Source organism: Zootoca vivipara, chromosome 3 (genome assembly GCF_965207765.1).
Source record: "Zootoca vivipara chromosome 3, rZooViv2.hap1.1, whole genome shotgun sequence".
In the NCBI taxonomy this organism is placed as follows: Eukaryota; Metazoa; Chordata; class Lepidosauria; order Squamata; family Lacertidae; genus Zootoca; species Zootoca vivipara.
Window position 1 is genome coordinate 77,696,040 of NC_142586.1, and position 23,508 is coordinate 77,719,547.

The 23,508-nt window shown below is 40.9% G+C and overlaps 1 protein-coding gene across 14 annotated transcripts in view; it reads right to left on the reverse strand.

The window, feature by feature from the left end:
- SMYD3 (SET and MYND domain containing 3) overlaps positions 1–23,508 on the reverse strand; it is a 345,088-nt gene that overhangs the window by 171,518 nt on the left and 150,062 nt on the right. For 6 of the 14 annotated variants that reach the window (XM_088666492.1, XM_035108332.3, XM_035108334.3 and 3 more), the window contains one exon: positions 1,807–1,845. The exons of 7 other annotated variants lie outside the window; for them this stretch is intronic. In XM_088666492.1, coding sequence (XP_088522618.1) covers positions 1,807–1,845 — 39 coding nt within the window. Of the gene's footprint in view, positions 1–1,806; positions 1,846–3,437; positions 3,475–23,508 lie in introns of all 14 variants that reach the window. One more of the 14 variants, XM_088666498.1, reaches the window with a different exon arrangement.

Sequence of the window (23,508 nt, forward strand, 5' to 3'; positions counted from 1 at the left end):
AAATTCTTCTAATATACATGAAGCTAGTACGCAAGGAAAGTTCTAGGTTAGCAGTCTAAAGTGTGAGCGCTCAGATACATTTTTCTGAACATCTAGCTCAGGCATAGGCAAACTCTGGCCCTCCAGATGTTTGGGACTACAATTCCATAGCTGCCAAGTACCCCGTTTTCCCTGGGAAACCCCCGTTTTTACTTACCTTTTCCCGGTGGTCCCCCGTATCACTCCGTCTCCCGTTTTTCTCCGTTATTTTCTCCTGCCGGCAGCCTTTTTTTTCGATTTGCCCTTCTATGGGCACCAAAAATGGCCACCGCTGGCTTCAAAAGTCGCATCTACGCATGTCTGGAAGTGCATAGACGCGACTTCCGGTATCGGCGGCGGCCATTTTTGGTGCCCATAGATGGGCAGAGCACACCGGAAGTTGTGTCGACACACTTCCTGACAAGCGTACAAGTGACTTTCAAAGCCGGCGGTGGACATTTTTGGTGCCCATAGAAGGGCAAAGCGACACCGGAAGTTACGTCGACGCAACTTCCGGTCTCACACAGCTGCCGGTCCCGAATTCTGCAGTCTGGGACTTGGAAGGTAAGCAATTCCCACCATCCTTGACCACTGTCCTGTTAGCTAGGGGTGATGGGAATTGTAGTCCCAAACATCTAGAGGGCCAGAGTTTGCCTATGCCTGATCTAGCTCTTTTAAGCTCTAAAGAACAGGGAAGCAGAAAGAGCCACAAGTGAGTGGGGCTTCCTCTTTCTGATTTTCTGGTGTAGCATCATTCTATCTAATAGCGAACTCAGGTGGTTGAGTGTCTTTCACTTTGGAAGGTGTGCCACCCACCCTGATGCCCAGTGGCATCCTCATACAAGCCGGCAGAGGCTGTCTCAATGGAAAATGAAGGCTACAAGATCCAATGGAAACCCATCCAGGTTAATATGCCACCTCCAAGTCAGGATCTTCAGAGGTTCATCTACACAAGTCAAATCACGATATGCCACAAACAGTAAAGCAGATTAATGGCTCCAACATAGCCTACTTCAGGTTGCTGCACATTCTGCAAAACATCTGACATGTGACTGCGTGTAAACTAGGTTTGTTCACAATATACATATACTTTTCCTAAATTTGCAATGATATTACGCATATGCATATAAAAGTTAAACTATGTGGCAACATTTGAGACAAATCAACATGGAGTGCATATGGTTATGTAACGGGTTAAACATGCTACCAAATATGCTCATACTAGTGAACTGTTCAACAAACCCAAGGACAACACTGTTTCATTAATTCTTGGCATGTATAAAAATATGCAGATGCTATCCAGGTAGTGAGCATAATTAAGCCAGTGACATTAATGAGTCTTTCATAATTAGCAATTGAGCAATAAAGTAATAGACATAAGTTAATGCTGATAAGGACAAAGTAATGCACACATGAAAAAATAATCCCAGCAGAAAATACACGGTTTTGGTTACTCCAGGGTGGGACAGGCATGGAATATAATTACAAATGAGTTGAAAAGTCAGGAAAGATGTTGCAATTTGGAAACTGAAAGAAAATACTATGCTGATAAATACTAATATAGAAAACGTACCAAAGAAATTGTACTCTGATGCAAATAAAACCGGATACTTAATTAAGTTGTGAGAACACGAGAAGAGAAGGAAGAGCTCCAGAACAGAGTGATCTGAACATCTCAGCATGAACAGCAAACAAATTTGGGGGTGGAAGAATAAAACATTCCTAATACCACTGAAATCAATCCATCTTAATTTCTATTGACTTCAATCAAACGTAAGCACACTTAACTTTTTCCCACTGCGAACTCATAAGGAAAAGATGAAGAACCTAGAGATGAAAAGAAAATGAAATAACATGTAAAATATATGCTCAGAGACTTTCTTTCACCTAACCATAAAAAATAGAGTTCTTTCATTCTGCAATTACCGCTTGCCAAAAGCAAGGGTATGCTCATAATAATTAGAAAATTATTTCAAGTAAGGCTACATATTAAAATAGCAAGTGGCATTATATTTTCTCTAAGGGCCTCAAAAATGAAAGGAAGTCAATGGTGGAAATAATAATACTAATAGTAGTAGTAGTAGTTTGGATAGCCTCTCCAACGGAATGTGGAGAACCATGTTGTTGAGTCAATACAGTATGTCGAGAAAAACAGATATATTTGAGGGTCTTGCTATTCTGTCAACGTTCTGTGCGTAACCCACCAGATGCTGCTACCACGGAAGCCTCATTAAAATTAATGGGAGTCACTCAGGAGCAGCGCTCAGTGGATTTCTCCCTCTAACACTTTGTTATTACTATTGCTATGATGCATATCGCTGCTTTATGGCATTCTCTGTGAATTTAACGGTTTTAAAATAGAATCTGTATAAAAATTATCTAATATTTTCAATCCACGGCAAAGGAAGAACAAGGGCATAGTGAGGGAGAAAAAGGTGAGAGAGAAATAAAACTGCAGGTAATTAACAGTGATTCATGGCTTTACTCGGTCACAGGCTGTGTCAAAAATGGGAGGGAGATAAAGCCTGAAAACTACACAACCACTCCCAGAGGTGGGGGGGCAGTGGATTAGTTATTCGGTCCAGCATCCTATTAATACTTCGGAGGTGTAGCATCTTAAGCGGATATCAGGAGGGACTGAATAGTTTAGCATATTAGAAGTTACAAGATAAAAGAAACAGTGGGGGGGGGGCTATTTCACTTGTGCAAATGGTTTCCAAATGATCCTTCTCAGCCATCCCCATTACACATGTGCTTAGTGTGTACTGGTGCTCCACAAATATACTATGCATAGGATAGCACTGTTCATTTTGAACTGTTGTCAGCAAAACTAAAGCTTATATATATATAACATTTCTTTCTAGGATTTTCTTTCAATACATGTACAGTGGGACCTCGACTTACGAGCTACTTGACATCTGACGTTTTCGACTTACAAGCGGAAAAAGTAGTCGCACGCTTATAGTTTTTTCAACATCCGAACGGAAAACCCGTTCGCGGCTAGATGCGGTTTCCTCGACTTACGAATTTTTTCATTTCCAATGCATTCCTATGGGAAACCGCTTTTCCTATGGGAAACTCAACTTACGAAGTTTTTGACCTACGAGTGTGCATTCGGAACAGATTAAATTCATAAATCGAGGTCCCGCTGTAATTTTGAATGCAGCTTGCCTTCTTTCAGTTATCTACAGGAAAATGCCCAGAGGTAGTTCTAATTATTGTACATTGCAGAAAGACTGAGACAGGAAAGCAAATCTTCTCCCTGAGAATAGTCAGTTTCTGCCTTTTATGTACAAGTGAGTTTTCCCTAATTATGTAGGTAATTCAAAAAACTATACCACAGAACTATAGGGGCATATAGGGGCATATCCTCAGTTAACTTGCAAAGTTTACTGGAAACTTTAACATAGGAAACTTACCACAACTGAGCCCCCAAAGGAGGAAACAGCTACTCACCTGTAAAGAATAAAACACCCATTAGACATATTACTCCCCACAAATGGAGTAAAAAGTAATGCTTTCTATGGGGATGAGTTACGGAAAACAGCTTGAAATTACTGACTACATTTCAGCAGTTATGTTGCTTTTTCCATTGAAATCAATGGAGTTGAGCACAGATATCTATCAATGGTTTTAAGCACCCCAAACCTGGTGCTAGATTGTGGCCATTATATTAATAGCACAATCCTATGCATGACCACTGGTCCCATCACCTCCTGGCAAATAGAAGGGGAAGAAATGGAGGCAGTGAGAGACTTTTCTTTCTTGGGCTCCATGATCACTGCAGATGGCGACAGCAGTCATGAAATTAAAAGACGCCTGCTTCTTGTGAGAAAAGCAATGACAAACCTAAACAGCATCTTAAAAAGCAGAGAGATCACCTTGCCGACAAAGGTCCGCATAGTTAAAGCTATGGTTTTCCCAGTAGTGATGTATGGAAGTGAGAGCTGGACCATAAAGAAGGCTGATCGCCGAAGAATTGATGCTTTTGAATTATGGTGCTGGAGGAGACTCTTGAGAGTCCCATGGACTGCAAGAAGATCAAACCTATCCATTCTGAAGGAAATCAGCCCTGAGTGCTCACTGAAAGGACAGATCCTGAAGCTGAGGCTCCAATACTTTGGCCACCTCATGAGAAGAGACGACTCCCTGGAAAAGACCCTGATGTTGGGAAGGATGGAGGGCACAAGGAGAAGGGGATGACAGAGGACGAGATGGTTGGACAGTGTTCTCGAAGCTACGAACATGAGTCTGACCAAACTGCGGGAGGCAGTGGAAGACAGGAGTGCCTGGCGTGCTGTGGTCCATGGGGTCACGAAGTGTTGGACACGGCTAAACGACTAAACAACAACAACATGCATGGGCAGCTTTACTTTCTTCCCAAATTATGATAAAAGTGTGATGTGGGTTAATTTCTTACATGTCCAAGTTGAACTGCACTGTTAACAAGGTGTCTCAAGTGAGATCAAGGACTCCTAGCCACTCTGTGGTCTCAGGTTGTAAAGCAACCACTGCATAATTATAATAATAAGTGCACAGTAAATGAATAACAATGTGAAATGCTGCAAACTTGAGCAGAGAGTGGGTGGGGAACATGGAGGAATCTTCCTTTTTAATGGACAGGTTTAGGTTTTAATCACAGTGAATACCCAGGGCACTCTCAGTTACAATAATCTGTGAAAAATATGTTGAAGTAAATAAATTGTTTGTTTTTCATATGAAATCCTGCTGCTTCTCCACACAACCACTTCCCCAACGCTGCTGGTATCCATCTGTCTTGGGAGACAATGGAGAAGTGTGCGTTTGGAGGTGAAGTCAAACCATTGGAGAGTTACAGCACCTGCTGTGGCTGTAGAGACCAATATGGAAGATATATGTTTTGTTGCAGCTGGGGCAGATGAAGGCATCTGGTTATGCAAGTCTTCTGCACCCATGGTAGCAACAAAATAGCTTTATTTAGGCTGCTGAGATAAAGAAAGCTTGGAAAAGTGGGGGATAAGAATGTTGGTGTGGTATGACTCTGAGCTTTATTTAGGCTGCTGAGATGAAGAAAGCTTTGAAAAGTGGGGGATAAGGATGTTGGTGTGGTATGACTCTGAGCTCAGGTTTTACTAAAAGCAGATTCCTATGCTTAGCATGTGCTCAGACACCTTCTTGTGCCCCACAAAACACTATTTATGTACCTCATAAGGCAATGGATCTTAGGGTTCTATACTAAAAACCAAAGTAGATCCCCTGAAGACTGCTCATCACTGCTGTAAGTAACAAGGTACTTGACTTGGACATTCTCACCCATTATGTCAGCTCCTTCCCCCCAAATTTCATTGTTCCCGCAAGGACAATAAAGATCTATTCTATTCTATTCAAAGAGGCAGATGAAGTAAACAGAACACATCATGGGGAGCCATGGCAAAAATGGCTGGATATTTCAGAGTTAAAGGCCCAACAGGAAATCAGAATCTCTTATCTGGAGTAATTTAAAGAGACCCTTGGTTTCCTGCCCGTCTGGATCTCATATGCTCTTTTATGGGAGGACAAGCTTTTAAAAAGAAGAGTCTCATTTCTTCTGAAGGATTAACATAGGGATCTTTTTAGAAGGCTGGAAAGCGAAGCCCTAGAGATATGAAAAATGTTTTTATAGACTATGTTTTGCTATATCCACTCTCCAGCTAACTGAAAGTCTAACCAGAGACTCAACTCTTCTCCATCTCTCTTTAGAAAATTTTGCAAACAAACCTAAGTCCCCCAAGAGGGTTTCCTTTTAATAGTTTGAAATTTTTGCTGGATTTTCTACAGCTCTCTAGACTCCAGCCCTGCCTAAGGCAAATTCATTCTTCCTTGTGTGATGAATGGCATAAAGGCTGTTTGCTTTCTCACTCACAAAAGTACCCTCTGCAATTGAAGTCCCATTGATTTGCCACACACACACACACACACACACACACACACACACACACACACACACACACACCTTTTACAAAATGCACCATTTTATGGGTGAAACAGATGCACATATATCTGTAGAACATTTAAAAATAAATTCAAATATGTTAAGTTTGAAAGGTATATAGTTTTAAGGAATGGTTTTCAACTGGTTTCTTAAAAAGCCATTTTTAAAATACAGACTAACTACAGAAAGAAGTTTAGCCATGCTTGCAAGGCACATGGCACATTAATGAAAGCTGCATTTACCCTGCTTTGGTTCTGATGTGCCTCATCGCACTCATAAATGTTCCAGGCTTCATACAGACCTTTTAAGCCTCTGTTGCTCAGCAAGCAAAGGGACTCAAATTGGACCATGACTAAGGTTGGTAAGGGGCAACCCTTGTGTAGACATGGCCAACATTACACCCATCTGTCCATACCTTGTGGGTGGTTCACATTCACATAGATAGACCTGAAATAATCAAAGTCCCAGTAATCTCTTGAAGATTATAAATTGCTTTAATGTCGGGGCTAGCTATAGAGAAACAACAGGACTGAAATCTTTATATGATATTATACTGAATTAAAAACTAGGCTACAAATAAGAGTTTAAAGACAGATAAAAAAGCATACTAGGCAATTACAACAAACAAAACATTTTTAAAAGTCCAGTTGCTATATTCCAAAAATTTAAAACAATCATGGATAAGGAGCAGCCAATTTGCAGAGTATGTAGGGTATTTTTAAGAAATGGTGTGAAGCAATATTGTTGGTATCTCTTGTTTTGATAAACTAATATTAGAACAACATACAGAGCAAATCCAACAATATCATATTGAATTTCAATGTTTTACCAACACTCAAGAGAAAACAATGAATGAAAACATTGCTATAGAGAAGATTGAATCAATAACACCTTCTTTTAAAAATGGAAAAACACTTAGTCTTGGTGGTATACAATTGATTATTACAGAACATTTTCACTCAGCTCAGCTTTTTTTAAAAAAGAAACTTAACAAGTGCCTATCAGTTTGACAGGTATTGTTTAGGAGGTTAATTCAACCTGCCCCGCCAGAGCCAAGCTGCACTGTAGGATACCTCTTCAAAGCAAAGTTACTGCAACAGACCAGCTTGGCATATTGCATATAGAGGTGACACCTGGTTGAGCTTGCCTGGAATGACTCTTGCTTTCCCTAGTCCAGATCACACTTTGCCTTCCAGCATGACTAATAGTAGCAAATCTGCCTCTCAAGCTGCAGAGAAGTTTAATAAAGCGAGGAAGAAGAGCAGAGGGCAAACTATACTCATTCCCAGGGACTGGGTGAAAACTATTGATAAAAAAAGATGCCTCTCTTGAGCTTGGCAAACAAGTAAACACACTCAAGCCTTAAATTAATAATAAAAGTCATTTCACTGTATGATTTTTTAAAAAAAATTGGAAGAACTTCAGTGGAAGCAGGGGCAAAGTTCAATTTCAAGGTATCCCAGTGGAATCATTTTTAATGGGTTTCACCCAACAAGCACCGAACTAGAAACTAAGAGCCCAGGATCTCTCTTTTCTTAATATGTCCATGGGAGGGGTACTTCATACAAATTTACAATTCTTATATTTTGCAATTTGCCTGATCCAAAGCCATGAATCTAAAGATCTGTACACTGAATAATTTTATAAATCTCAGAAGCAGTGCTAACTGCAGAGCTATGTGCTCAAAATACCTAACATTGTCTTCTATAAATCAGTAAAACACTGGAAATGCCAGTGTAATTAAAAACAGCATTATGTTAAACGTGCATAGAAACAATATCTCTTCCACCATGATTAACAGTACAGGTATTCATTATGATTGCTATATGCAACCTCTTGGCACTATGTCTCTGTAGAATCAGTTGCTGGGGTGTAACAGCAGGAGAGGGCTATTGCTTTAAGCCCTGCTAGTGAGCTTCTGATGTGTCCAGCTGGACATTGTAGGAAACGGTGCTTGGACTGCAGGATGAGTCAGAGGAGCCCCTAGGAGCACAGGAAGATTCCTTCTACCCAGTCAGACCACTGGCTCCATCTAGCTCAGTATTGTTTACACAGTGACTGGCAGTGGCTCTTCAGGGTTCCAGGCAGGCTCCCTCCCAGCCCTACCTGAAGACACCAGGGGCTGAACCTGGAACCTTCCAAGTGCAAAGCAGATGCTCTACCACCCTCTCCATTTGTGCTGGTCCCGAGACCTACTGTTTTTAGAAGGCTGGGCAGGGCCCCGCCCCCTACAACCAGGAAAGTCAGGGTAGTAAAATAATGGGATTTCAGCAAGTGGCCCCTGCCTCCCTGGTTTGAGCACTGCTGTAGGAGAGAGGCAGAAGGCAGTTTTGCTGAAGGCTGATATTCTGCTGGTACAATGGAAATACCTTGTGATCTCCATCAAGGAAAAGTTGCGCAGACTAGGGGAAGCCAGTAGATTTTGAAGTCTTTATATCAGTCAATGACACTGATCCCCTAGTACAGGGATGGGGGAACCTGTGCACCTCCAGAAATTATTGGACTATAATTCTCACCATCATTGACCATTGGCCATGGCAACTGAAGCTGATGGGAATTGTAGTCCAGCTGCACCCAGAAGGCCCTGGTATCACATGACCTCCCAGGCAAGGAGGACTGTGCGACTGCATCATCAGGAATGGCCCAGGTGAATTCAGAAAGTCAGCATCTGATCTGCCAGACAACAACTTGAGTTCCACAGAACATGACAACCCAATGCAACTTTGAATTTTTAAGCTCCAAATACATTTTCCTATTTAGTATGCTGGATGCTTATGATATAAGAGTCTTGAAACAGAGGGCTGTTTCCCAGATCCACTCATGCAACAACCCGGCCCTCTGTGATTAATCTGCCACTCATCCAGAAACTGTTATTTTAACTAATAGAGATCTTGAAGAGATTACCATTGCCGAGGACTGGCTATAGCTAAATGAACTCCATGCATACATGGGTGTAAAACACAACAAAGATAATTATAAAATTGTATTACCATATTTGGGGACGATATCCTTTTATTTATTACAAAAGCAGAAGATAGAATTCCAAAAATTATAGAGAAAAAAAAACTTTGGCAGAATATGGGGATATTCCATAAATTTGACAAAATCAGAGATTTTACCAATAGGGCCAAGGGCTACATTGTATAGAAACCATCAATTTAGGATGTACAAAGACTTTATTACATACTTGGGTATAATGATTTCATCAGATATAGATCAAATTGTAAAATTAAATTTGAATCAAATTATAAATGAGATTTCTTTTGATATTGAAAGGTGGGGGACCTCTAAACCCCTCCCTTTGGGGAAATGTTAATGTCCTCAAAATGAATGTTGTTCCAAAGCTTTTATACATTCTTAGAGGATTACCAATATATATTCCCAAATTATACTTCCAAAAAATAGATCAACTATTTAGATCATGTCTGTGGGGTACAAAGCCACCAAAAATATCACTATACAAAATGCAACTTCCAACTAAGGAAGGCGGCTTTGGGCTCCCAAATCTGGAATCATATCACCAGGCTTACCTCCTGAGTAAGCCTAATTATTAGAGAGCTAGCAGGAATCCCAACTGGGCTACTCTCGAATATAGTTTCTTTGAATCTCTTGTAGGGTCGACTAAACTCGGCTCCAATTTTATGAAATATCCTAAATAAAAAATCCTTCCAGTAGCACCTTAGAAACCAACTAAGTTTGTCATAGGTATGAGCTTTTGTGTGCATGCACACTTCTTCAGATACACTGAAACAGAAGTCACCAGATCCTTATGTGTAGTGAGAGGGTGGGTGGGGGGTGATGGGAATGGGTGATAGGCTGATAGGAGTGGTAAACCTGTTGATGACTGTTAACGACTGTTAATGACTGCAATTGGCCTTGCAGGAAAAAGCAAGGGCTGAGGTGCTAAAGAAAGCTTTTTCATGTATAATGAGATAAGAATCCAGTGTCCTATTATCCTGGAGACTATTAAAGCTTCTATAAAAATTTGGATGAATATAAATATAAATAATAAGGATTACCCCTATCTGCATGAGAAATTAACAATATGGGCCAACCCAAAATTAAAAATTGGAAATCAAGTAATAATTTGGCAAAGTTGGATGAAAAAAGGTATTTTGACATTGAATCAATTAATTGATGAAAATCAAAAATTTGTGGAATATAAGACTTTGCAAGTAAAGTACGTATTAACCAGTGAAACACAATGACAATACATCCAATTGAAACATATGTTGGAAAGGCATTTTGGCCCTGACGCTACAGCAGCATCGGAAACACCCATGCTGCTACAAGATTTAATCTCTGCAACAAAAACAGAAAATTCTACAGTTGCACTATATAAAACCCTACTAAACAGGAAGAAATATGATCTAGAATATGATAGACAAAAATGGAGGGAAGAGTTAGAGGTACAGATAACAAATGATGTATGGGTGTCAAGTATGAAATCAACAGAAATAGCCTCTATGGATCTAAGACTAAGACAGAAAATAATATTCAGAGTCCACTGGACTCCAGCAAAACTATACCAAAAGAAAATAACAAGTGCAGACAACTGCTGGAGATGTGGAAGTAAAAATGTAAACTTAATACATATGCTGATTAACCGGCCGATGATAAGATCATTTTGGTGCGAGGTGAGGACATTTATAGCAAGAGTTATAAAAAGAAATTGTTATTTAGGGGAACTGAATTTAATTCTAAATTATATTCCGGAAACATGGGAGATTTCAATGGGTCAAAAAAAATTGATGTACCATGCTATATTAGAAGCAAAAAAACTTGTTTTGATTAATTGGAAGAGCTGCAAAAAGATTTCATTGATAATATGGATGGACAGATTAGCTACCTACGAACGAATTGCATGTCGACGTAAAGTAAGAATGGATAAATATGAAGAAATCTGGAACGAATATTTAAGTGATAAGGCAGATAGTGGTAGAAAGTAGGGGAGAGAGAGAGAGAGAGGTGGGAAAAAATTGTTTAAAAAAGGTGTAGTCATAGGTATATCAGTGTATTCAAATCTGAATTGTCAAATTGAGTTATTACTGTTATCATGGTTTTTGTTGTATGTGTCTTTTGTGGTTGATGTTTGTATCAGAAAAACTGATTAAATAAATAAATAATAATAAAAAGAACTCCATGCATACATTTGCAAGATGAATTAAAATGCTGGCGCTGGGTATCACACAGCTAGAGCAACTAATAATAGTTGGGGATATGGATGTGGCACTTGATTGCATGGGTAAGGGTAGATGAGCTTGATTTATTTTTCTCAGCAGTTGCATTGCTAATCCAGGGGCTTGCTTCATGTTATCCCTCCTCCTTTTGTTACTTTCAATAGAATTAATTATTTCAGCTTCCTGTTTATGCAGCAGCAATTCCGATAAGACAAGAGATGATGGTTCTTGCTTGAGGACATTCTCAAAAGAAGCACAGGAAGGTGTGACATACCTTACTATTCTGTTTGCTAGGAAGAAGAAGAGGAGGAGGGGGAGTTTGGATTTGATATCCCGCTTTATCACTACCCGAAGGAGTCTCAAAGCGGCTAACAATCTCCTTTCCCTTCCTCCCCCACAACAAACACTCTGTGAGATGAGTGGGGCTGAGAGACTTCAGAGAAGTGTGACTAGCCCAAGGTCTAGTCACACAGCAGCTACATGTGAAGGAGCAGAGACACTCAGATTATGAGTCTACCGCTCTTAACCACTACACCACACTGGCTGACCCTCAAGCTCAATTGTGATGCGCAGTGTAAGAGCACCTCAGAAAGAAACTGAAAAATAGGATGCAATGGGACTGAGGTGTATACAGACATAGAACTCAATAAGTGAACCCACTGTACAACTGCACACGTCATGTTTTGTTCAAACTGAGCAAGGGCAAAACCAGTATTCTTGCAGCAGAACTGGCTATGCACAACACTGATTGGCTGCCACCCACTTGTCCCACTCCAGGCACTTTTTCAACATTATAAAACTGCATTGTGCTTTAAGGAAAGGGGAGATAGATATATCAGTAAATGCGCATTCAGTGCTTTCAAAGGAAGACCAGAACACAGCCCACTCAAGCATGGGTGGCCTTCTCCAGCACTGCACTCCCAGTTATGATTGCCCCCCACTGCAAGGGGGGCAATTCTATGAAGGCAACTCTGTTTGGAAAGGGATAGAGCCGATTCCTAGAGAGAAGAGAGAGACCATAAAAATTTCTAGAGAACAATCCAGCAAATTGCTGAGCTAATTACAGTATATAAATCATTATCTGGCCAGGATGGCAACAGGGGTGGATCATCTGCAACTGATGAAAGTGAGCAGTTATGCCATTAAGTGGTGGGGTGGGTGGGTGTGTCAGATTTTCTGGGCTGGGGAAACAAGCTGAATTTCAGGGTAATGTGGTGGTGGTGTTTTGCTAATGATGCTGTGTAGAAGCCCTATTAAAAATGAATAAGGCACAGTAAGTGCCCAGTGTAGAAGCAGCCCAAATCCAAACCGATTTATTATCCATTCACATGCAGTCTGCTCCTAGCAAGAGTTCCTTTTTTTACTCCTCTTTGATTAGCATTCTCAGCTGTATTCTTACCTAAGTATAAACATACACAATGTATCAACCAATCTCCATTCAGTTTTGGCGAATTTTTATATTATGGAAGAAACAGGATATTTTCCCAGCTTGATTATTCCCAGTTATGCAAATATGAGTTCACCACACAAGAATTTTAGCATGTTTCCGAAAGAAAGAAGAAATTGCACCAACGTATATTCCCTTGTAAATTATGCTGTCAAGGCTCTGAAACTGTAGGTCTTGCAATTAAAAACATATTTCCCCTTTCTGAGCTATAATCCAAGATGATATCTTGTCAGACAGTCAGCTGGCAACAGTATTGCTTGTCCGTGTTTTACAGTTATTTCCACTTTCCAGATACTTGGAACCACTCCCAAACCTGTCATATAGCAGTGTGGATATGCGCTTGGCATTTTGCATCCTTTCACAGCCGTTGTAACATACCACTTGTTATCTTCCTCCTGTTCTGCGGGTGAGGACTTATTGGATCGTTTTTTGTCTAGCTCCTCTCCTTTGACTTCACCACCCTGGGTGACTCCCTGCTGGGAGTGCAAAACTCCTGACAGCTTCGCTCACAAGGGTCATAGGAATGTGCAAGCCCACTCCCCACGACAAGGTGATGATCCAGGGAGTGAGCTTTCAGACAGCACTCACCTTGTACCTGTGCATTGCCACAGCGCAATCAGAAGCAAGTCTTAAGTTCACATGTGCCACCTCCCAGCCAGCCACCACATTAACATGATATATCCCATTATCTAGAATCCCAAGCTTAGTACACATAGGATGTGGCAGCAATATCTTAAACTATACTAAGAAAGCTATAAACCTTTCAGGGAAGGATGGGTCTTTAAAAGTCCCAAACCGGGTCAGACTTTATACATTCTATAGGCAACTTCCCATTTGTGTGTGATCAGCACCTGTGTGGCTGCTAACATGCGCACTGTTTTCAGAACTACAATGGGGGGGGGAGGTGGAACGGGGCAGGATAACCCGTGTCCCACCAATGCACACAGTGCCTCAGAATGCAACCCCCACATAAATGGGGAGCTGCCTATACTAAAAGTTAAAATTCACTTCTAGGAAATTCACATTCTAGGAAAGTACTACAAGATCCCATCACATATGTCACATTTCAGTTCTGCTGGGGATGCTTGGCTGGTAGTTTCAACCTTAAGTGAAATCCCAGGAATCAAGCATTCAGCAGAAGATCTTCTTGGCAATAACACCTCATAATCCCTCTAGAAGTTAAGAGTGGCATCAACACTGTAAACCAGGGGTGGGGAACCTTTGGTCCACCAGATGTCGCTGAACTACAATACCCATCAGCCCTAGCAAACACACCGATTGTACAGCTTTGGGCACCTGTCATGTTTGGACAAGTCTTTCTAGGCTGTAATGTTGGTCAGTGTAGTGACAAATCAATGGACTATTGATATTATTGTGGTGCATTATTAGTGTGTTTTATGTATTCATTCAGTGTAATCTTACCCGAGGTCTTCTGATGACAGGTGTGATACAGGTTTTTTTTTAATAAATTGCCAGTGTCATTAAAGACAGGTAGACAACTGCAGGCACAGGTGTCCACAGATAACCCAGCCTCTCTACATAGTCAGCCATAGTGAGATCACTAGACATTTTTTCATGCTAAAACTGGCAGCTAATTGAATTCAGTTAGTATGTCTAGGGGAAGTTAATTTTAGTGTAAAACTCGTGGCATGCAACAGGATCCTTAAAACAATGTCCCTGCGTATTGCAATGAGGTTTTTTTGGGAGGGGGGGCGGTGGTTAATAAATCAAAACTAAGGCTTTCAAGGTAGCACTTTAGATAGTTAGGTTCAGTTGCTGTTAAACTAACTGCCCATGTCTTATCTTCATTTACTAGCCACCTGTCTAAAACGAAACCACCTTAAGAACTGTAGCTTAATATATAGAATGAAATAAAAACATCAGTGGTATTGAACAGTGTCTAATATAAGTGTCCAGTGTGATTTATTTCTCTCCTCAGTGCCTAAGGGAGGGCAGTAGAGGTCAGGTAGTCTTTGATAATGGTCTGGAGAAGGCTGAGAATTACTTTCACAGTGCAAGAAAGTCAGCCTTGGTGTCTTTTATGCCAGGAAGAAAACCTCACTGCTTTTGCAGACATAGCAAGTCAAGGAAGATGGCAGCGATTATTTGAAAAAGTATATTGAGAAGACTTTGTGAAACTGACATTAGTTTGGCAATTCCTACCCATAGACAAAGATTATGCATGTGTATCAAACAGGAATGCCTGGCGTGCTCTGGTCCATGGGGTCACAAAGAGTCGGACATAACTTAACAACAAATCAGATATTAGGAGCACAAAACATGCTTCCCAAACACTTCTCATAACAAAGTAAGTTGTTTATTGATTTCCTCAAAGCTCATTATGGCCAAATGTTGTTAATACACGTTTTGCATGCATGCGTTTATGTTCTTATCAGGAATGGAAAATACAAACATGCTTTGTAAGGCAAAATAGATGTTTGGACTACAGGAGCAGCCAGCTTAAGGGTGGATGTAACACTAGGTGGAATAAGAACAACGTAGTATGCCCACACAATGGGACTTTCTCCCACTCCCTGTCCTGAACCCCTGGCCTACCTGGCAGAAAGTGTATGCCAAGTCCAAAGTCCAGTGGTCAATCCACACAAGCATAGTCCAAAGGCCAGGATAAGCAGCCCAGGGTTAATCCAAGTAGCCAAGTATGAAGTACAGCAGTTAGGTTTACAGCCCAGAGTCAAACCCAAAGCACGGTCCCATAGAGGTACAGGTGCAACCAACAAGGTCCATCAACATGGGCTGTTGAGGAGACACAGCACCTCAGCTCTGCTTCCCTTTTGCACTTTGCATGCTGATTGCAACACCCGGGCTTGATGAGGCAGGTGACCCTCACCTGTCCTGAGCCTAATCCAGCTGAGGAATCACACCCCTCCTCCCAGAGCTAGCGAGCCCCACCTGGCCAGTTAAGGAGCTGGGCTGTGGCCTATTAAGCAGGCAACAACCAAAGTCCATGGGCTAGGCAAATGTTCACATCCAAAGCAGTGTTCTGGCAAGCTTTTCCTTAATTTATTTATTTAAAATACTCATATGTCACATTTAATGGTTGAAACCCTTCCAAGGTGGCTCACTATAACATGTGTTAACAGACCAATCTGCCTGGAGCTTATGGTAGCCCAAGGCATCTGGGGTTGGGGGGTTGGGGAAGATTACACCAAAGAAATCACTAACAGAACCAGCCATGATACTCAAAAACAAACCCAACATTAAAAGTTGAGCTCTGTAAAATACTAACTTCCAATAAATAAATACAGATCAATTCAATTCAATTCAGCAACACAGTAAAACCTATTTAAGCTACAGAACAAACACGTCTGTAGGTTCTCCTAAAGGCCTGAAGTGATGGGGCCTAATATCTCCCAGTTGGCAACACGTTCCACAAACGTTCAGTAGGGCTGCCAGAAAGCTGCAACCAAGCAAAATAAATGCACCCAATTCCTACTGAGGCATGAAGGCCACTGAGTGATATGGAGCAAATTGCTAGCTCTGTTTTCCTCCTCTCTACCCGAAACACAACTCCAACTTCCAATTGCCTCAGGAAGCAGAAGTGGAGGGAAGCACACTCCATGCCCAGGGACCAAGGGTCTCTGGGAGGATACATGCCTGCCTTCCAAGATGAATACCACAGCAAGAGGAAGGTAAGTGTGGCACCAGCCATCAACCAAAGGAGTAGCAGTTGCAGCCTGGAGCATGTTTCCCCTCCTTTCCAGAAAGAATGCTTTGCCACAAGCAATAGTGTGCATACTCTGTCACTGTTGAGATGAATGAGGGCTGATGGGTCGATTGCAGCATCTCTCTTGAAGCAAGGGAAGGTCAGCCTGGACCCAACTGGATACTTACAACTTACCTCTTCACTCTGGCATCATCAAACTAATCTTCCTCCTCTACTTCTTCCCGCCATTCCTCCTTCTCTTGTGTGTCTTGTCTTTTTTAGATAAGCCTGAAGGCAGGGTGCGATGCCTGAGCAACTTTGAGTTAGGGTAGGATCAATATATAAATAAGCATGGTGCTGTAGTGTCCAGTTCAAGGGCTGCCCTCCAGCAGAGATACAACAGAGCGGGACTCCATCCTGTTATATGGTGTGTAGCAACCGCATGTAGGTCCGTGACAAAGAACAGCAGAAAGCAGTGAACCTTTGTTGCTTGCCCATTTGTGTTAGGAAAATATTTATTGTGAAGAATTAAGGCTCTCAGTACTGATGTGAATGTTTGGAAAATATACACCATATTATATTTATTCCCAGGAAGATATTTTTCCAGGCAATTTTGGTTGTGTAAATGTGAACAGATGAATAGGTTGTCTGTAGTGCTTTGTTTGCCGCACGCAGGAAAAAGCCAAAACAAGGCTTTTGAGTTTTCTAGCTTTTCACAGCAAAGACAGGCATAATCACAGTTATAGAGAGCAATAAAATGGCACACAATGGGGGAAAGGAGCAAGTTCTGTAGTTCTAGATAATTTGACATATTCAAGCTTGGTCTGACTCTGGAGGGGGGTGGGAATGACCTTGAAGATAATTAAGCTGAATTGTAAGGCTGGGGCTCAGTCAAGTATGGCAATACTTTCACATCTTCATAACAATGCTAAGCAGCCATGAAACAGAGTGGAGTATTGATGCTTTCTTGCAGTCAATTTACATTTAAACCACATTTGGGTTTTATACTTTGTAGCTGCCCCCCATTTCCAAACCAGTGGTTTCTGCTTGAAAATGTTTGGTGCAGAAAAGTTGTACTTCTATGAATTTCCCAAGAAATGTTTAGCCAGGATTCCTGTCTAGTCTGCCCAGCAAAAATTATGTCAAAACCTCTGTAGGAAGAAAGTACCCTATGTTTTTCCCCTGGTTTCTGAGGATAAGAAACACATACTTAATATATATATAAATGAAAGTTTGAACTTCTGAAGCTGCCAAAAAATCAAGAGAATACTGACAGCGTTGATCAAAACTTCCCCATACTGCGTGGAATTAGCTCAATCTCATTTTGCAGTTTTATAGCTGGTAAACCTACTAAATAGTGCCTGTAGTGATGAATTGCACAGCCTGAAGGAACAACTGAATCTCTGTGGCAGAAGAACCTTCACTGTTTGAAGAAAGTAGGCAGAAGCTTCCATTTGACACTAACATACGACCAGTCATAAAGAAGCTCATAACTTTACAAAAGCACCACTGAAGAGTTAAGAGGATGAGCTGGACTTTATTCTTTATTGATGCCCTAACCTACACTTTACCTCCGATTGCAAATGCAGTTCAACTTCTTCTTTAAAAGCTTACAGACAGTGTATATGTATAAAACCTGTCAGAGATGGCTGAAACTCATCATCACTTCCAAACTCAGTTTAACTTCTAATGCTAGTTATTAATTGTTGATTCAGCTTGCTGGACATGCAAGTGGGGAAAGGATCGGCTCCCTGCTTACCTCAGTTTTAAAGTTGCAACATGCTAAAATTACATGCATACACATTTTGTGCAATATGCGCTGCTTGTATTTCGGTATTAAACTTGATCACAAAAGCATTTTTGAAGCAGCTCCAAAAATACAATACAAATGTCATTTGGATAACAACTTTCTTTGCTGAAGTGTTGCTATTTAGCAAACTACAGTATTTCGAATTTATTTTTTGTAATTATCCACTCATAAATCAACTTAATAAAACAGTCCAAGCATAAAGAAAATGTATCAAATATAGTATCCATCATACTATAAATCACACTAAGATGGGGAAGTTAATAGGCCGCCTCCAGGCTTTCTTTTACAACTATAAAGCCAGCATAAATATGGAGCATAAAGCTTTTTGGTTGGCAGTATGCTTTATAGTAAACCACCCTTGGGATAAGTTGCCTATATGTTCTATAAATTCTTTTTCAGTGACAGAACCTTAGATTGATACTGAAGTGGTTTCAAAACTGCAATCTCTCTTTGACAATTTGAAACTGAGATTTTCTTTAAGGATCCACTACTGATTTTCAAATTAGCTTTCATTTTGTATGCACTACACTACAGTACTTCATGGATACATAAAATCCAATGTCAAGATGGTGTTTCATTTATTCCAATCACCCACATAGGATAGTAAATGACAATACACCCAGAATAGCTGGGGCAACCCAGCCAGATAAACGGAGGCTGGGTATGTTTAGCCTGGAGAAGAGAAGGTTAAGGGGTGATATGATAGCCATGTTCAAATATATGAAAGGATGTCATATGGAGGAGGGAGAAAGATTGTTTTCTGCTGCTCCAGAGAAGCGGACACGGAGCAATGGATTCAAACTTCAAGAAAGAAGATTCCACCTAAACATTAGGAAGAACTTCCTGACAGTAAGAGCTGTTCGGCAGTGGAATTTGCTGCCAAGGAGTGTGGTGGAGTCTCCTTCTTTGGAGGTCTTTAAGCAGAGGCTTGACAGGCATATGTCAAGAATGCTTTGATGGTGTTTCCTGCTTGGCAGGGGGTTGGACTGGATGGCCCTTGTGGTCTCTTTGAACTCTATGATTCTATGATTCTATGACAGTAACTGGGAATATAATGTCTTCAACACTTGACTGCTGTAAGAGAGAAAAAGATGCCAGGGAAGCCACAATTGAGGGTGCAAAGCAGGATGGGTTAAGTTGGCGAGTAACACTGTTGTTCTCCCCCTATAAGAGAGTTTTAGGATGCCTGCAGAAGGTGAGTTTCTTGAGTCACTGTAACAGCCTGCAATTCCTGCTGTCGGAACGCAATGCATGCATACACTGAATATTTTCTCTAGAGGTTACTGTCCACCTGAGCTGACTACATATTTGCATTAACAAGCAATCTTTCTCTTGCTCTGTCTATTGCTCAGAATCAGCTACTGTATATTATAATTCTGCCAGACAAAAATGTTACATTTTAATTTGAAAGGTTTTCAGATTCAACCATGTGCATCTGAACCTACAGATACTGGTCTAGTTAAAGAGGCAACTTTTGTACCTCCCTGTTTCAAAATGCACATGGATTGAGAATAACAAGTGTGGATGTATAATGCTAGACCTTTTGTGGACTGCTGTGCTTCTTTGTTGCCCCACAAGTTAGGCTAATGATGTGGCATTCAAAAAACAAATACAGTACTTCCTTGGTAAAGTAGATTAGCTGCAAATTAGGATCACATTAAGCCTTTTAGTACACAATTCAGTAAAACAATCGGACCAAAATAAAGATTTACTGTGTACAGATTAGTCTTTAACACACACAAAAGGGGGGGGGTAATGTTTGGTTCACTAATTGCTGGGGGGGGGGGGAGAGAGAAACAAAGCTATGTAAACAAGCTCCAGCAACACAGTGAGCTAAACTATGGCTTACTGGGACTGTGTCGGCTTCCTGAAAGTACCGTAGCTCAAAGCCACATTGTTCACTCCAAGTCCTTTTTTGCTTCTGCGCTGAACAAAGTCAAGAGCAAACCTTAGCTATAGCTCAGGGTTACTGAAGACAGAGCTTAACCATGTCCCCGTCTGGATGACACACTAAGCCAAACTTAGCTCAGCTTGACAGTAAAAAGGACTGGGGAGGAGAAAAGGTTCTGCAAGCCACTCTCCAGGAGCCTGCACATTCACATGGTCCCAGGATGCCATAGTTCAACTTCCTGTGTTGTGTCAACCAGGCAAAGTGCAAGGTAACAATAATCTCTCTTATCTATATATGGCTTATCCACCGACAGGCACAATGAGAAACAAATATTAGTGCTCCCAAACACCACATAATACAGTACAACCGACATACTGAAGCTGTTTCCAAAACCTAGGTATCTCTTTGCCTATCACATTATCTCTTTTTCGCATATCACAATTTCCACCATGATGATGACACTTTGCAATTTTGAGCATTTCACAAATTACTTTTATTCCATTCCGAGTTCAAACAGAGTCAGAAAACCAGAGGCAAGTGCAGCTACTTTCAGTTCACTGTCATAACGCAATTGCTAATATCATTCCACAGCTAAACGTACAGTATATGGGGAAACTCAGGCATAGGGATGTCTCAGTATTCCACAGCTTGAAGACTTTAAATGCTATGATGTGCCTCTTGCACAACAATGCATGAATGAAAACATGTGAAAAATGTCAAAGAAGGGAGAAAAGAGATTTAAATGTAAAACTTGGCATGGATTTTCTGCTTAAAATGTATATGGGACTTGAAAGCCAAGTTAGCAATCCACTTCTCTTATGGGATTTGACCCATCCTTAGGCAGAACTAATTGAGACTCTGAAGGCCACAAGTTTACCACAGGTTGCTGCTGCTGTCATTTAACAAATTTATAGACCACTTCATAGCATAAAGTGGTGTACAAATTAAGAACAGAATAAACCACAAAAGCACCTGTTCTAAAACAGTATGTGCAATGCTAGTAAGGGGTGTACCATCATTGTTCAAATGGTGAAAGTGTAAAGATTGGGCTATTTAGTCACTTAGAAATTTTGCATGGGAGTTCATTGTTCTACTGCATCTGATTTTTCTCCTCAGTTTCTTTCTAGTATAAAACACTGTAGAGTGGCACGGAGCGGGTGGCGCTGTGGGTTAAACCACAGAGCCTAGGGCTTGCTGATCAGAAGGTCGGCGGTTCAAATCCCCGCGACGGGGTGAGCTCCCCTTGCTCAGTCCCAGCTCCTCTCAACCTAGCAGTTCGAAAGCACATCAAAGTGCAAGTAGATAAATAGGTACCGCTACAGCGGGAAGGTAAACGGTGTTTCCACGCGCTGCTCTGGTTCGCCAGAAGTGGCTTTGTCATGCTGGCCACATGACCTGGAAGCTGTACGCCGACTCCCTTGGCCAATAACGCGAGATGAGCACCGCAACCCTAGAGTCGGTCACGACTAGACCTAATGGCCAGGGGTCCCTTTACCTTTACCTAAATTCCTGGCATCAATCTGTACAATCCTTTGATGTATCCAGCATCACCCCAATACCCGCTGCCCTGATATGAATATGTTTTTAGCTTGATTTCTTATCCAACAATTATATTACATTGTAGCAATCAACAGTCAGCTGACTACTGGGGATGTATTTCTTTAAATACAGCCCAAAGTGAATTGCACACTTTCGTAGAACTGGCATAAATTGCATCCGAAACATAAGAAACCATAAAGGGGGTTTGACAGGGTCTAACAGCAGCTGAATACTACTACAGCAAGAGAACACTTCCTCCTATAGTCTGTACATCATGAGGGTTCTATTTGCTTCCTGGTGATAAAGTAGTGACTTAAGCTGTGAAAATTACTATCATCCATCTCACCCCATGCATTCCTATGCTTGGGAAGAAGAAATGAATGCGATAGTACGTGTTTTGCAAACAAAAAGCTTCTGCTAGCTTGAAAGGAAAATGCTTTTTATGTGCTGTGCCAAGAGTTATCAGACAGCAGGCAAAGGAACTGCAGGCACCCACGCAGCCCAATGGAACTGCCATTGTGTTATGGTGCTTCAAAGAAACTGCATCTTTTTATGTGTTGGACCCAATTCAGTCCTGCTGTGATCTGGCACAGTTTCTCGGAAGTCAATGAAGTCGCAACAATCCCCTCACTTCATCTAAAACCTTGGGTTTTTTTAAATTTTAATTTCTGAGCTTCATGGGCAGGAAATATTTCCTCTTAATAGCATGTTTACACATAAAATGAAGGGCTTAGGATTTTCTGCAGAAGGATTCCAAGTGCTCAGAATGCAGCGGGGAGTGCATCGTCCTACAGAGGATGTTCCCTTGACTTCAATTAAGGTGTGTTAAAGGGTAGAAATTATAAATTCATTATTAAAAAAAGAAATGTTTTTTCTGGTTATATAAAGAAACAGACCCTGGAGCATACAGTCAGGCCCCCAATTATTGATTTGCAAGGACTTCCGGAGTGGAGTGGGGAATAAACACAAAAATTATCAGCCAACTGGAAGGGAAACATTGACAACATAATAGACTCAAAAGAAAAAGTAGGTGGGCATTTAGAAACACTCAAAGTGTTTATGCCACACTTTGGCTCTTTGGAATACAGTAACTATTGCTACGAACATGAGTTTGACCAAACTGCGGGAGGCAGTGGAAGACAGGAGTGCCTGGCGTGCTCTGGTCCATGGGGTCACAAAGAGTCGGACACGACTAAACGGCTAAACAACAACAACTATTGCTATGATTAGAATAAAAATGGAATTGCCATTTTTCCTGATGGAAGCACACATACGCATTTAGGCATTTTTCAGTGTTGTGATTCAATGAGAGATTGTAAGCACTTGTTGCTATTTAGGTAGGGGGGAGGCAGGTCATAGAGGGCATTTTATAAAGCAATATCTGAAAATAACATGGTAGTAGTATTACAAGGTCAAGCAAATTATACTCCCTGGAGATTCTAGAAGTCGAAATGTTCCTTCTTGTTCAGTACTTTTTACTAAAAACCATCAGAGGAAAATCACGACAGAAAAATTGCATAGAAATTGCCACAAGTCACATGACATAGCCGGCAGGAAGCTTTACACTAGCATTTTGAAACATTAATGGACTAAGCATCCCCATACAGGATGCAAAGAGTATTTGGGAAAGCAGTAAGTTACCAAATTATATGGAAGATTTTAGATTTTTTTTTATGTGAACATTAGTTTTGAAAGCAACAGAATAAGGGGGGAGAATCTGTAGGAAATTACATAGCATGCATTGACCTCATAAATAATTACATTCATGACTAAAACACGGATGCTCAGTTTATTATTCTTTGTCGATTTTATTGCACAGCATCTTATACTCAGGAAAGCAACCCAAATTACTCTTGGGAGTCAGTAAAAATGAAAGCCCAGTGGATCACATCATATGCGTTAGAATAAACTAGTCCAAAAGGTTACTTTAATATCAGACAAAAGCAGTATAATTAAAAGAAATTAGGGAAACACTAAATTGTACAACCAAGGACACAATCAGATACTCA